Source organism: Brassica napus, chromosome C7, assembly GCF_020379485.1.
Source record: "Brassica napus cultivar Da-Ae chromosome C7, Da-Ae, whole genome shotgun sequence".
In the NCBI taxonomy this organism is placed as follows: Eukaryota; Viridiplantae; Streptophyta; class Magnoliopsida; order Brassicales; family Brassicaceae; genus Brassica; species Brassica napus.
Window position 1 is genome coordinate 39,762,600 of NC_063450.1, and position 12,107 is coordinate 39,774,706.

Here is a 12,107-nt window from a genome sequence, read left to right on the forward strand (position 1 = left end):
TCTCAATGTTGAAATCAACTCAGAATTTGGCAACGGCGCCAATTTGATGTTAGGAGTTTTCAAGACTCTTAAGACAAATGATGTAGTATAAAAGATTGTCGAACCAATTCTAAGGGATTTCAAAGCACCGAGAATGCAAGTACGTACTTAATCTAAGTGCAACCGATAATTTGGATGGTTTTAAACTACTACTAATAATAAAATGCAATAACAGAACAATAAAACAATAAAATAAGTGACTTTATTTGGTTATGATAAAAGATAACTCACGGGTATAGGAATTAGACCTTGGGTGATCAAGTTTCGAACTAAGGATGGCAAATGATCAATCAAAATATCAACCTTAAGCTTAGACACAATCTTAAACAAACTCTATGTCTAGATGAATGTTCATTTACTAACATATTTCAAACATCAAATGTCTTTGGTTGAATAATATGAAAGCAATCATTACTAACAAGTCTATTGGCTATCTTAACATCTTTAACAACAAATGTCTTTGGTAAAGTATGTTAAAAGCTTAGGAGAGTTGTCTCAGGCATTTCATCAAACACCTTGTGGGTGGGAAATGCCTAAAGATCAACTTTTGAGAGGCCAACTTAGAAGATGCATTATGAATACTCTACTAGCAAGGAATAAGAATGATCTACACTATACCATCCTAGATCTAGCCTAATCACCCTTAATCTCCCTAACCCATGAATTCAAGAGTGGATTACTCACTACTCTTCATGATTCCTCTTAAACCCATATTGGATTTCAGATTAATCATGTAAAGAAATACAGATAATATATTAGAAATCAACAGGATAACATATGATCAAATGAATCAAAGAGATGAACTTTTTCATGAGGTTTTTGGTGGTTTTATCAAAGATCAAAGATAATCTCCTCCTTGGCTTACAAAAGGTACTTAAACTTAGGTTTAGAAAGTGTAAAACGTCAAGCCAAATGACCCAAAAGGTCCCTGGAAAATCATAAGTTTCGACTGAGTAAATGACGCGCAGAGACTTCGTGGTGTCGCTCCGGGAAGTCGCTCTGGCTTGGGAGCGACCTCAGGTGGTCGCTCTGAGAGGTCGCTCCAGGCTTATTTTTTTTGCCTCCAAAGTGATGAAAATGCAAGTGACGTAGTTGGGTCGCTCTGGAGGTCGCTCTGGGTTGGGAGCTACCTTATAGTGTCGCTCTGGAAGGTCACTCTGCGATGCTCGACCAGGATGGATATGCCTCTACTAAATTGATCATAACTCCTTCATTACATCTCCAAATGACTTGAAACCACTTCCACTAGAAAGCTAACTCAATTTGCTGTGTTTTCACAAAATATTAGCAACAGAAGATTTCTCTAAGGCCTCCATCCATGCTCATATTTCACCCCTTTTTGGATCACAATGCTCCCAAACATCTCAAATCACTCCATGGCACACTCCAACACCTAATAAGGACAATGAATGCAATATGGACTCTAAAAATGCCTAATTCTTAATCTATATGATCAAAATGTACAAGAATTAATGGCTAAAATCATGTAATTATACAAGATGTCAGATGCATTAATAAATATATACTTGTAATATTTTAAAATTTTGATATATAAAATTTGAGTTAAAATTATAAAAAATAAAAGTATTAAGGGATTGAGAATTGCATAAGCAAACCAAATTGTTAATATTATAAAATTCATCAGTAAGTTAGAATTTCATATTGTAGTTATACAAAAAAGTCAAAAGTTTATTTCATCATTTTTTCATATTTAAGTCGGATCGTGAAATAATAATAAGTTTAATTTTTAATCTCACATTATTTTAATTTTTGATTAAGTTTGAAGTTAGTCATTACATATTTTGTTTTTATATGATATTTTGTAATCGTTTTGGGTTTTATTCTTAAAACAAATGTCTACTCATCTAATCAAAAATAAATTCACCATAAAAATATTGTTTTAAATTTTTAATCCAACCTAAATTTTTTGAATAGTTTTGTAGATTCTTAGATACTTACAAAATAATATTCCATCCGTTACAAAAAATAGAAAATATGAGTTAAAAATTATCTCATCGTAAAGTAAAGAAATAATCTTCTCTTTCAAAATTTATCGGTTATGTTTTTATTTAACTTTGTACCTATCATCACTTTATTTTTGCAAATTAACATATACTAAATTACTAAAATAAAAAAATATATTTACACATCTAAGATGAATAAACCAAACTAATACAATGAATACAGTTAATACGATTTGGTTGAATTATATTAGAAATAATTATACTTTAATTTGACTGAATATATGTAACATAATATACCAACAAAATGAATAACTAGACCAATCCAATTTTTTTATACAAAGTCAATCGACTTATATTGACTCATACTGACTCTGTAAACCAAACCGGGTGATCTGTATACATATATTTTTGGTTATAGTAATATTCTTATACATATAAATTATAGAACGACTCAACATATTACTAAATAAATATGAAATTCTCAAATAATATTATAAATATAGTAACCAACTATTACAATTAAGTATTTTGTATAACTTATATATATGCATAAGTTTTCAAAGGACTATCATTTTTATATTTATTTATGTAACTTTAAGTCGTCAACACTTTAGTTTAATTTTACTATTTGATCCTCAAAACAACATATATTAAATTATACATAATCTTACTAAAATATATTTACAAATCTAAGAAAAGAATGAAACTACATGAAAATATAAAAATTAATAAAAAATTTAATTTGTACAATAAAAATATTATAGTTCAATCGGAAAGTAAATGTTATCTAATATATCCAAATAATAACCAAACAGTCCAGATATTATATATCCAAAATTTTGCCTCTAATTAAAATAACAAAATGCTATTTAAAATAAACCATGCATATTGATTACAATATAAGTAACCGAATAATTAAAAATTAAAAACAAAATATTAATAAATTATTATATTATATTTACTTTATAATATTTATATCCGTGCATGAGCTAGTTGTCATGTTCGCTCCAAAGCAGAACGGGTACATGTTCGTTCGCTTTTGATTTTCATGTGTCTTATAATTTGTTTGAAAATTTTGTATACATTAACACTTTATTTTTTGAAATGATATTTACAATTTAGCAAAAAAAAAAAAGATGAAAAAGAGGAAGATGAAAAAAAAGAACGATGAAAGAACAAGAAAATATAAATTGGGTAGATAAATTGGTAACTAGAGAGTTTTGAGTTGGAACACGTGTTGTTTCTAAGGGTTTGATTAGTTCCTATATTTCTGTTAGTTAGAGGGCATTAAGATCTTTCTCTCATCAGAAAGTATGTGGCAATTACTATGTAGCCAAATGAAATTAGAAAGTGAAAAAGTGGTTTAAAGCGTATTTTTTCTAAACAAAAATGATACTAGTATAATCCTTCTCTATATATCTCGAGGTTCTGAATTGCCTTGCATTTTCAACTTCGAGACACATGGTAAACCGTAAGCGAAACCGAAAATAACCGAACTCTTAAGTTTGGATACCCAAAATATTTTTAGAATGAACTTTCTAATTTTGTTTTGGTACCAAATAATATCGGTTAATACTCCTACTATTCAATAGAAAGAAGAAAACATGGCCAAAAATCAGCATAAAACCGAAATGTGGAAAATGGCAAATTGTGGGAATCGAAATTCACATCGTCGATTTCCGTAATCGGAGGAAAGTCAGGAAACCCTAACTTTTCCTGAAGTTTCGGATTCTCAGCGAGAGCCAACGACAAGTGATCGAATAAATGCGAAAAATATGAAAAGATAACAAAACAAATTTATAGAAAAGGTATATCTTATTTCGAATCCGCGTAAGAGCTTTGCGATCATTACAAGAGATTATAAAAGCTTCGGCCGCAAGAGCTGTCAGCGAATTACCTAGTTCTAGCAGCCTAAAACCTTAAACCTAGTTGAGTCGCAGCTCGATAACAAAAGATGAAAAAGATATGAAAATGGTCTTGATTGATTTCGGACTGAACCTTATGAAAGGCTGCCTACGTACCCCTTTTGAGGATCAAGCCGAACGTAGTTCAAGAGTGAACCAAGAGATGGGACTGCTTGTGCGCGTTCGTCAGGTAATCGGATGACAGTCATAGAAACAGAGCATGTCGAGAATAATGCCTCAAAGTTTCTAAGTGCCGAGCGTCCTCTTTTTTTTGTGCCTCTCGCCTAGGACTCCTTATATACTCCTCCAAGGTTGGTTTTATCTTTTTCCTTCCTACCCTTAAGCCGTCTTAAGTGAAAAATGGAGATATTCTATTTTTTCCAACCTTCATGTTTATCCGCGGAAACTTAACATTTTTTCTGCGAAAACTTATATTTATATTTGTTTTTATAAAATAAAAACATAAACCGCCATAGTATCTACGAGCTCATTCTTAAAGAATCGTACGTGGGTTTTTAGTCGCGTTTTAGACCTCGTTGGGCTGTCTTTCAACATGAAACATTTGTTACGATTTTCTTTTCGACAAAAACAAGTTCTCTCGGTTTTTATCGTAAAGTTTCAACGGTAACTTTGATCGGAATGATGTGAGAAATGATATGGCTGCGGTACATGGGAGCTAGCATTGAGGAACAGATGAGAATGCACAGATTTGGGTCGTACCCGTTGATCGATGTCCGAGACAGTTTGGTCACTACGTAGCGACCTGGTCCGCGCTGGTTCGGTCGCTACGTAGCGACCGAACGAAAGGTTTGGTCGGTCGCTACATAGCGACCGACTCGTTCGCGGGTAGGTCGCTACATAGCGACCGACCGAGTGGCTTGGTCGGTCGCTACTTAGCGACAGACTCGTTCGCGGGTCGGTCGCTACGTAGCGACCGACCGAATGGCTTGGTCGGTCCGCTACGTAGCGACCGACCGAATGGCTTGGACGATCGCTACATAGCGACCGACTCGTTCGCGGGTCAGTCGCTACGTAGCGACCGACTCGTTCGTGGGTCAGTCGCTACGTAGCGACCGGCTCGTTCGCGGACCGGTCGCTACGTGGAGACCTTGTTTGGATCCTTTTCTGACGTTTTATGAACGTGTTCTTGGACTATGGGTGTTTACTTTCGATGAATCAACCGAGATTAGTGCAAGATTTCACCGCAAAGTTCTTCGTAAAGATTTCTTTACAAAGATTACTTTTCGTAAAAACGTTCATGCTGATTTTTACGGATATTTGAATGTTAACTTCGTCGTGTCCGTTTTTTATCCCAATAATATTAATAACTTCGTCGTATAATATTTTCAATAAAATTATACGAAATTCACAAATCGAGAAATATTTTTCGGGGAGTTTTAGACATTGATTCCGTCGTGACCGATTTTGACCCCAACACAAATGAATCACTAAATAGCAAAAGAATACAAATTAATCATAAAGATGTTAGTTTTTATGCTATTTATTTACTTTTAGATTTAATATATTGTTTCCGCAAGCTTTCAAAATTATTTCTTCTTATGAACACAACTTAACCACTGAATGATTTGACATTTTCCAGTATATTTGTGATTCAGCTTCTATAAGACTTAACTACAAACTAGCTCAAGTAAACGTATGTATCAGCTTAGCAAACAAGTGAAGTAACAAGCTCACAGCATAACTGAGGACCACTATTTCAAAAAATAATGCCTTACCGGGTTTTGATGGTTTATTAGGGGCAAGGAATGTAAGGGCGTGTCTATCATCTCTTCACTCGGAGGTGGAGGCGTTGATTTGGGCAATGGAATGTATGAAGAACTTACGACAGTTTCAGGTTACGTTTGCAACGGATTGTTCTCAATTGGTGAAGATGGTTTCGGAACCAGAAGAATGGCCAGCATTTGAAAGCTACCTAGAAGATATTAAGCTTTTACGAAGAAGCTTCCACAACTCAGATATCATTTATGTACCCCGAACGGAGAACCTACGGGTGGATAGCATGGCACGTAGTGCTAGGAAACAACCGTCTTTCGTCGTTCATATGGACGCGGAGTTGCCGATCTGGTTTACAGAGTCAATATGAGTCTGTAATTGTCTTGTTGTCAAAAAAAAAAAAAAATGCCAACACATCAAAAGCAGATTTCATTGTCTTCTTCACACAAACATAGCATTCCAGAATTCGACTTTAGCACAGCCTTTGTTACAAACAGATATCACCGGTTAAAACATTGATTCATGCAATTCAATAACTTGAGGTACAATTTAATTTTCTTAATGGATTTCACATTGGAACAGAACGTTGGAATATAGTTTCTGTCTGCTTACCAAATCAGCTCCAGCATGATCGAATCTTATATCTTCACATCATTAGCGTCGTAGAACTCTTTCCAACCTCCTACCAATCTCATTCTCTTACGTTCCTTCTCAAACCAAAAAGCTTATAGACCACTTCACGCCAGTGTTTATCCAATAGGCTCATCCTCTTTGCCATTCGGATCTTATTCACCTTTGTAAAAGCTATTGGAAGAACCTGAGCAAGACTCAAGAGAGAGACAAGGAATCCGAATCCATGGACTATAAATTGACAATGACTTGGTGATCAAACAAAAATAACCAGTTTATATAATCTAGACTAACCAGTTTAGATATTCCGACTCAATTGTTCTTCTTGAATTATGTTGGATAAACTTGGATAGCTTGGAACCCAATATATCACTAACTAGTTGGTGAAGGATAAGATAGGCTTGATATAATCTTAATAGTATTAAGAGTTATCTATTACTAATAGGAAAATGAAATGCAAAGTTGTGCTAGCACTATATTTAATGAAGAGATTGGTTTCAGAGGAAGACTTGTAGAGTCAACATGCTTGCAAATTAATAATCTACAAGGACCATAACATAACCAAGAAAGTATTTTGATACGACTGGAAACTTCTCCAGGCAAATAAGACAAACTGAAACTTCATTAAGAGAAAGGCCACCCAAAACATTTTTCCCCAGACATCACGTCAATACCTAAAATCATAGGAAAAAGTTTGTTTTGATCTAACAAAAACAAAAACAAAAGCAATAGATGTCCTAAAGTACCCAAAGCAAGACATAGAATTCAAAACTCAACCCGGAAAGCATAAGCCTCATGAGAATCAATGAATTTCACACGGCTTTCTCTTGAGATTCTCCATTCACCCACCACGTTTTTTTTTGGAACTTCGGGTGGTCCATACTTATAGAAGTAGGTTTCAACGCCTGGTCGTGCGGAGAACAAAATCGAGTTCCCGGTCACACCACAACCATCAGGAAGCTGGTTAGCCGAGAAGTAGACATTTGCACGATCTTGTCCAAGAAACAACACACGGTCTCCCAGATCATCGACCTCGGCCCATCCTAAACCCACCAGCCTACTCACTGTACATGTTACAGAACCATTATTAGGTTTGTTTTTCTTAACCAGGAAAAGCTCATCATCACCAGCTGGAATCAGATGAGTGATTTCATAGGTAAAGTTTTGAGGTATCAGGCGAACTGCTACTAGCGAATAAGGATGGATAGCTAGAATTTCCTTGTCATAGAAGAAAGAAGCATAGAACCTTCCTCTAAAAGTGACTAAAGCAGTGCATCGAAAACTTGGAACGCCCCGAAGCCGCACCCACTTCCTTTTAGTACTTGTTAACACGAACAAAGTTCCCGAGAAGATACGGAGCACAACGAACTCTCCTCCTCCTAGCGGAAGAATAGCAGCAGCGTTTTTGTAAGTTGTTCTCAATCCTTTAGGATCCCAACAAACCATTGTGTACTGATGGCCTAGAGATACGATCTGGGAGCCGATCACGTTCATCAATATTGTTGGATCAGATTTTCGCATCTTCACCCTTAGCGAGCACTGAAGAGGAGATGGGACCACCTCCATGTAGTCAGCAGACTCGTCTCGGCCTACTAATCCCATGAAAAACTCAGAAGCCGACTCATCAATGGCGAGGAGGAAAGGGATCTTGTGGAGGGAGCACAAGCCGTCCTTTTCGACAGGATAAGTGGGAAGAGAGTAGCTTGAGCGCAGCAGGGAAGCCGGATATGGGAATGCCGATCGCCACAAGGTGCTGACGGAGCGAGAATGAACAACATCGAAACAGTTCATTTTATGGGTGATAATCTGAAGAAGCTCTTCAGGGAGCTTAGTCCAGTCTGGTATCATCTTCTCCTCTTTCGTTGCAGGTTCAGCCATGTTAGCTGTGAAACCAGAGAGAAAAAATTAAGCTCTTTAGCAACTTCATGAACAGACAAGGATTAACCTCCATTAATAATAACATCTCCTAGCGAAGTATATGACTAACCAAGAAGGTTTTTCTCTAGTAACTTAATTACTTAAGAGTATCTATAGCCGACAAAACCAAAAAAAAAAAAGACACAGTACCTTTCGGTTTCAGAGAATTGTGCTCGGAAATGGCGACTATGTAATACTACGACTTTGAGATACAATTTCAATGGTGAGAGAAGTAACCATGCATGTCTTGATGGAAAGACAAAAACCTAGGAGGGAGAAGTTGTCGGAGAAGAAATGAAGTGACCATACATGTTCATCTCCGCGAGCAATTTATAGCATCGAGAAATGACGTCGGTTTTGGAATGGAAACGGCCAGGTTGTAATTGTAAATTACCCATTCAGTGTTTCGGTTTCGTCGATTCAGATTCAAAGTACTAAAAAGTGTTTTTTTTTCCTTTAATTTTTAAATCTTATCTTATCTTACTATATATTAATTTTACTTATTTGTCACTCATAAAATAACTCTCCAATTAATTGTTTTAATTTGATTTGTGGGTGATTTTTTTTTATTAAAGAATAATGATTATCACATATATGTATTTAAGAAAATTGTGTCATCAATGCTAGATTTTCATTTATTTTAATGTTTCCAATGATATCTAATCTAGCATGTTTATCCGCGATTTCGGGGATGATAATACTCCATATGTTCCTGAAAGTAAGATTTTCTAGAGTATACACGCTTATTAAGAATTTAATAAATATTTATAATTTAATGTATTTTTTACTTTATCATGCACTTTCCAATAACTTTCCATCAATGAAATTTAATCAATTCAAATATTCTCAATTAATGTTTTTCAAAAGTATAAAAAAGTACTTTAACAATATAGAAAATCTATCTTTGTGAAACAAGAAAAAAATCTAAAACATCTTACTTTCGGGAACGGAGGTAGTATTATATAAAAAGTACATGCTATGTTTATAATGTTACAATTATTGAATAATAATTTGAAATATTAAAAGTTTGGCATTTAATAGTTTGATTATCAAAAATTTCAGTATCTATTAGAAATTAAATAGTATTTAAATCTAAAATTTGAAAATAATTGATTGTAAAGCAAATTTTTATTTTAGCACTGAAAAAAATAAATAAAAATCTAAAATATCAACTATTGAAATCTAAAATCAATTATTTCTACTTTATTAGATAAGATAATAAGTGTGGTGATTCTATATGATTTATAAATCATTATAAATATACATTTCCCCCTATATATTATAAATCATGATACTTTAACTTTTTTTATTGAAAGAAAATTAATGGTTATATATTATTATATAAAAGAATTAGATATTTAGGTAAAGAATTAGTAGAACTTTTTATGTTTTCTAAACTCCACACAAAAACATTTACAAAATATCTTCATGATAAAAACATCCGATCATTGTATTGTTCCTACACAAAAAAAAATCTCTTTTTTTATTTCTTGAAAGTTAGAGTATTCCCGGTTTTTTCACGTGATAAAATAAAATAAATATTAATTCTACAACCAATTATCTGAATTAATTATAATATTGCTTTTCTGGACGAGAAATATTTGTAATGACTAAGGTTTACGTTGCTAAACTATTTTAAATCTCATAGATCTTCTAAAAATATATAATGAAATTTTTGATTATCCAATTATTTGAAATTAGAATTTTAAAATTAAATTATTATTCAAAATTTATATAAATGTAAACATATATTTCTTCATATAATATAATTACGCGTAAAATTGCGGGCAAACACCTAATATACAATTATAATTAGATCTATAAGCAATTATCATTTTTCATTTAAATGAGATGTGCTCAAGATTTCTATAAATAGATTTGATGAAAGTCTCATAAATGATTTAGAAACTCTAATAAAATGATTTTGTAGGCCAGAATTAAAACCAAAAAAAAAATTAAAATGATTTATAAATCTCGTTGGGTTTAAAAAAACATAAAATTTCTAAAAATGTCTTATATACAAATCTTATTCTTAATATAAGAATATAAAACCATTATATTTATTTCTATAAAAATATATAAAAATATTTTAGATAATTTATAAAAATACGGAATTGATGAAACATTATATTTTCTTTCTATAATTATGCAATTAGCTACCATAAATTATTAGTTGTAATATTACGTGTGATTTTTGGTAACTTGTATTAATTGGTTCTAGAGTTTCCTTTTATTTTTTGATTTGATTAAAATAAATATTTAATAAAAGTCACCAACCAATCAAATAACAATAATTTCGTTAAACTTCACCTATGAGCGACACTTTATCAGAAATCACTGAATTGACTTTTCAATTATCGTCCCTGAAATCGCGAACAAACACCTAGCATGTTATTTATATCCAATCTAGCATGTCAAATGTTAAATAATCCGTATGGTCAATTACTCTAAACATTTTTTCCAATGAATTATTTTGTGATTTCAGCAATTATTATCATGTTCATATCATCTTTAGAAAAATATTATTTGTGTTTTCGTATATATGTTATTTTTAGCAAATATTATTGGAAATGTTATGTAATATTAATTGAATGACATTTGGAAATCAAAGTTACATAACATATAATATAATAAGACTGTAAGCAATTTAAAATGGAGCATACATTAACTATTTTTTACTATAGTTGTTGATAAAATCTAATAAAATATTACAAAAGTCATAATATTTATATTTTTAAAGAAATAAAAAATCTGTTTATTTAGAAATATTTAAAAAATTAAATTCACATTCAATTTTGTAAAATAAAATATATATTATATCTTGTCAAAACATAACAAATATTATCCTACTATATATTAATTGAGAAGACAATTTAGTGACTTTTTCTTATGTGTCACTCATATGAGAGATCTCCAATTAATTGTTTTAAATTGATTGGTTTATGATTTTTTTATTATTGATTTATTTAATTCAATTCAAAAAGAAAACTAAATCAAAAATCAACTTAATTCAATAACCAAACAAATAATACTTACCAATAATGATTATCACAGATATGTATTTAAGGAAATTGTGTCATCAATGCTAGATTTTCATTTATTTTAATGTTTCCAATTATATCTAACTAATATTGTAACTTTTGGTAAGATATAATAAACATTCCAAATAATATTACGTATAATAACTAATTTTAGAATACATGTTAAATTATAATTTATATTAAAATATATTTTATTCGTATAAGGGAGATTTAAAAACTTCTTTTGCATGTTATATAGATAATAAGAAAAAAAAAATACAAATTAGTGGTTAGTATTTTTATTACTTATGTATTATGATATAATAATATACAAAATTATATATTATATAATTTAGAGTAAAAGTAAAAGTAACTCTTGATAAGAAACATATTTAAGCTTTTCTATTAACAAATATATAAATCATTAATTACTGAAAAAGTTGGTAGATTATTTCATACATTTTAAAATGATTTGGTTAAAAAAAGATTTAAAAACGTTTCCTTGTATGTTATATATATAATTAAAAATTCAAATGAAATTAGTAATGTTAGTTAGTTGTGTATTGTATAACTAATGATATGCAAATGTGTATATATAATTTAATTTTAAATTAAAAAGGTAAACGAACTATAGATATACAAAACAAAATGAAGTTGCATTTTCCATCAAAAAATCTGTACAAAACTATTTGGTTCATACAAACGAAAAAATTATGTTATACATTTTAAAAAATATATTTTTAAGAAAGTTCTGTAAAAATTATTTTGCATGTTATATAAATAACTAAAAACAAAATTAAATTAGTAGTTAAATTTTGTTACTTGTGTATCTTATAAATAATAATACAAAAAAATTAAGAATAGACATATAGACTTGACTCAAATACCGTATTAATTAT

At 31.3% G+C, this 12,107-nt stretch overlaps 1 protein-coding gene across 1 annotated transcript; it reads right to left on the reverse strand.

Moving 5' to 3' along the window:
• Positions 1 to 4,865: 4,865 nt before the first annotated feature.
• On the reverse strand, positions 4,866 to 9,046 carry LOC125589756 (F-box/kelch-repeat protein At1g64840-like). The gene is made up of 2 exons (XM_048762123.1): positions 8,339 to 9,046; positions 4,866 to 8,154 (listed from the first exon to the last, which is right to left on the reverse strand). The coding sequence occupies exon 2, from the start codon at positions 8,147 to 8,149 to the stop codon at positions 7,037 to 7,039; it is 1,113 nt and encodes a 370-aa protein (XP_048618080.1). The 5' UTR covers positions 8,150 to 8,154; positions 8,339 to 9,046; the 3' UTR covers positions 4,866 to 7,036.
• Between the last annotated feature and the right edge of the window lie 3,061 nt (positions 9,047 to 12,107).

Excerpts from the sequence above, each read along its gene's own strand:
- LOC125589756 (XM_048762123.1), bottom strand. The coding sequence starts at position 8,149 with ATGGCTGAACCTGCAACGAAAGAGGAGAAGATGATACCAGACTGGACT.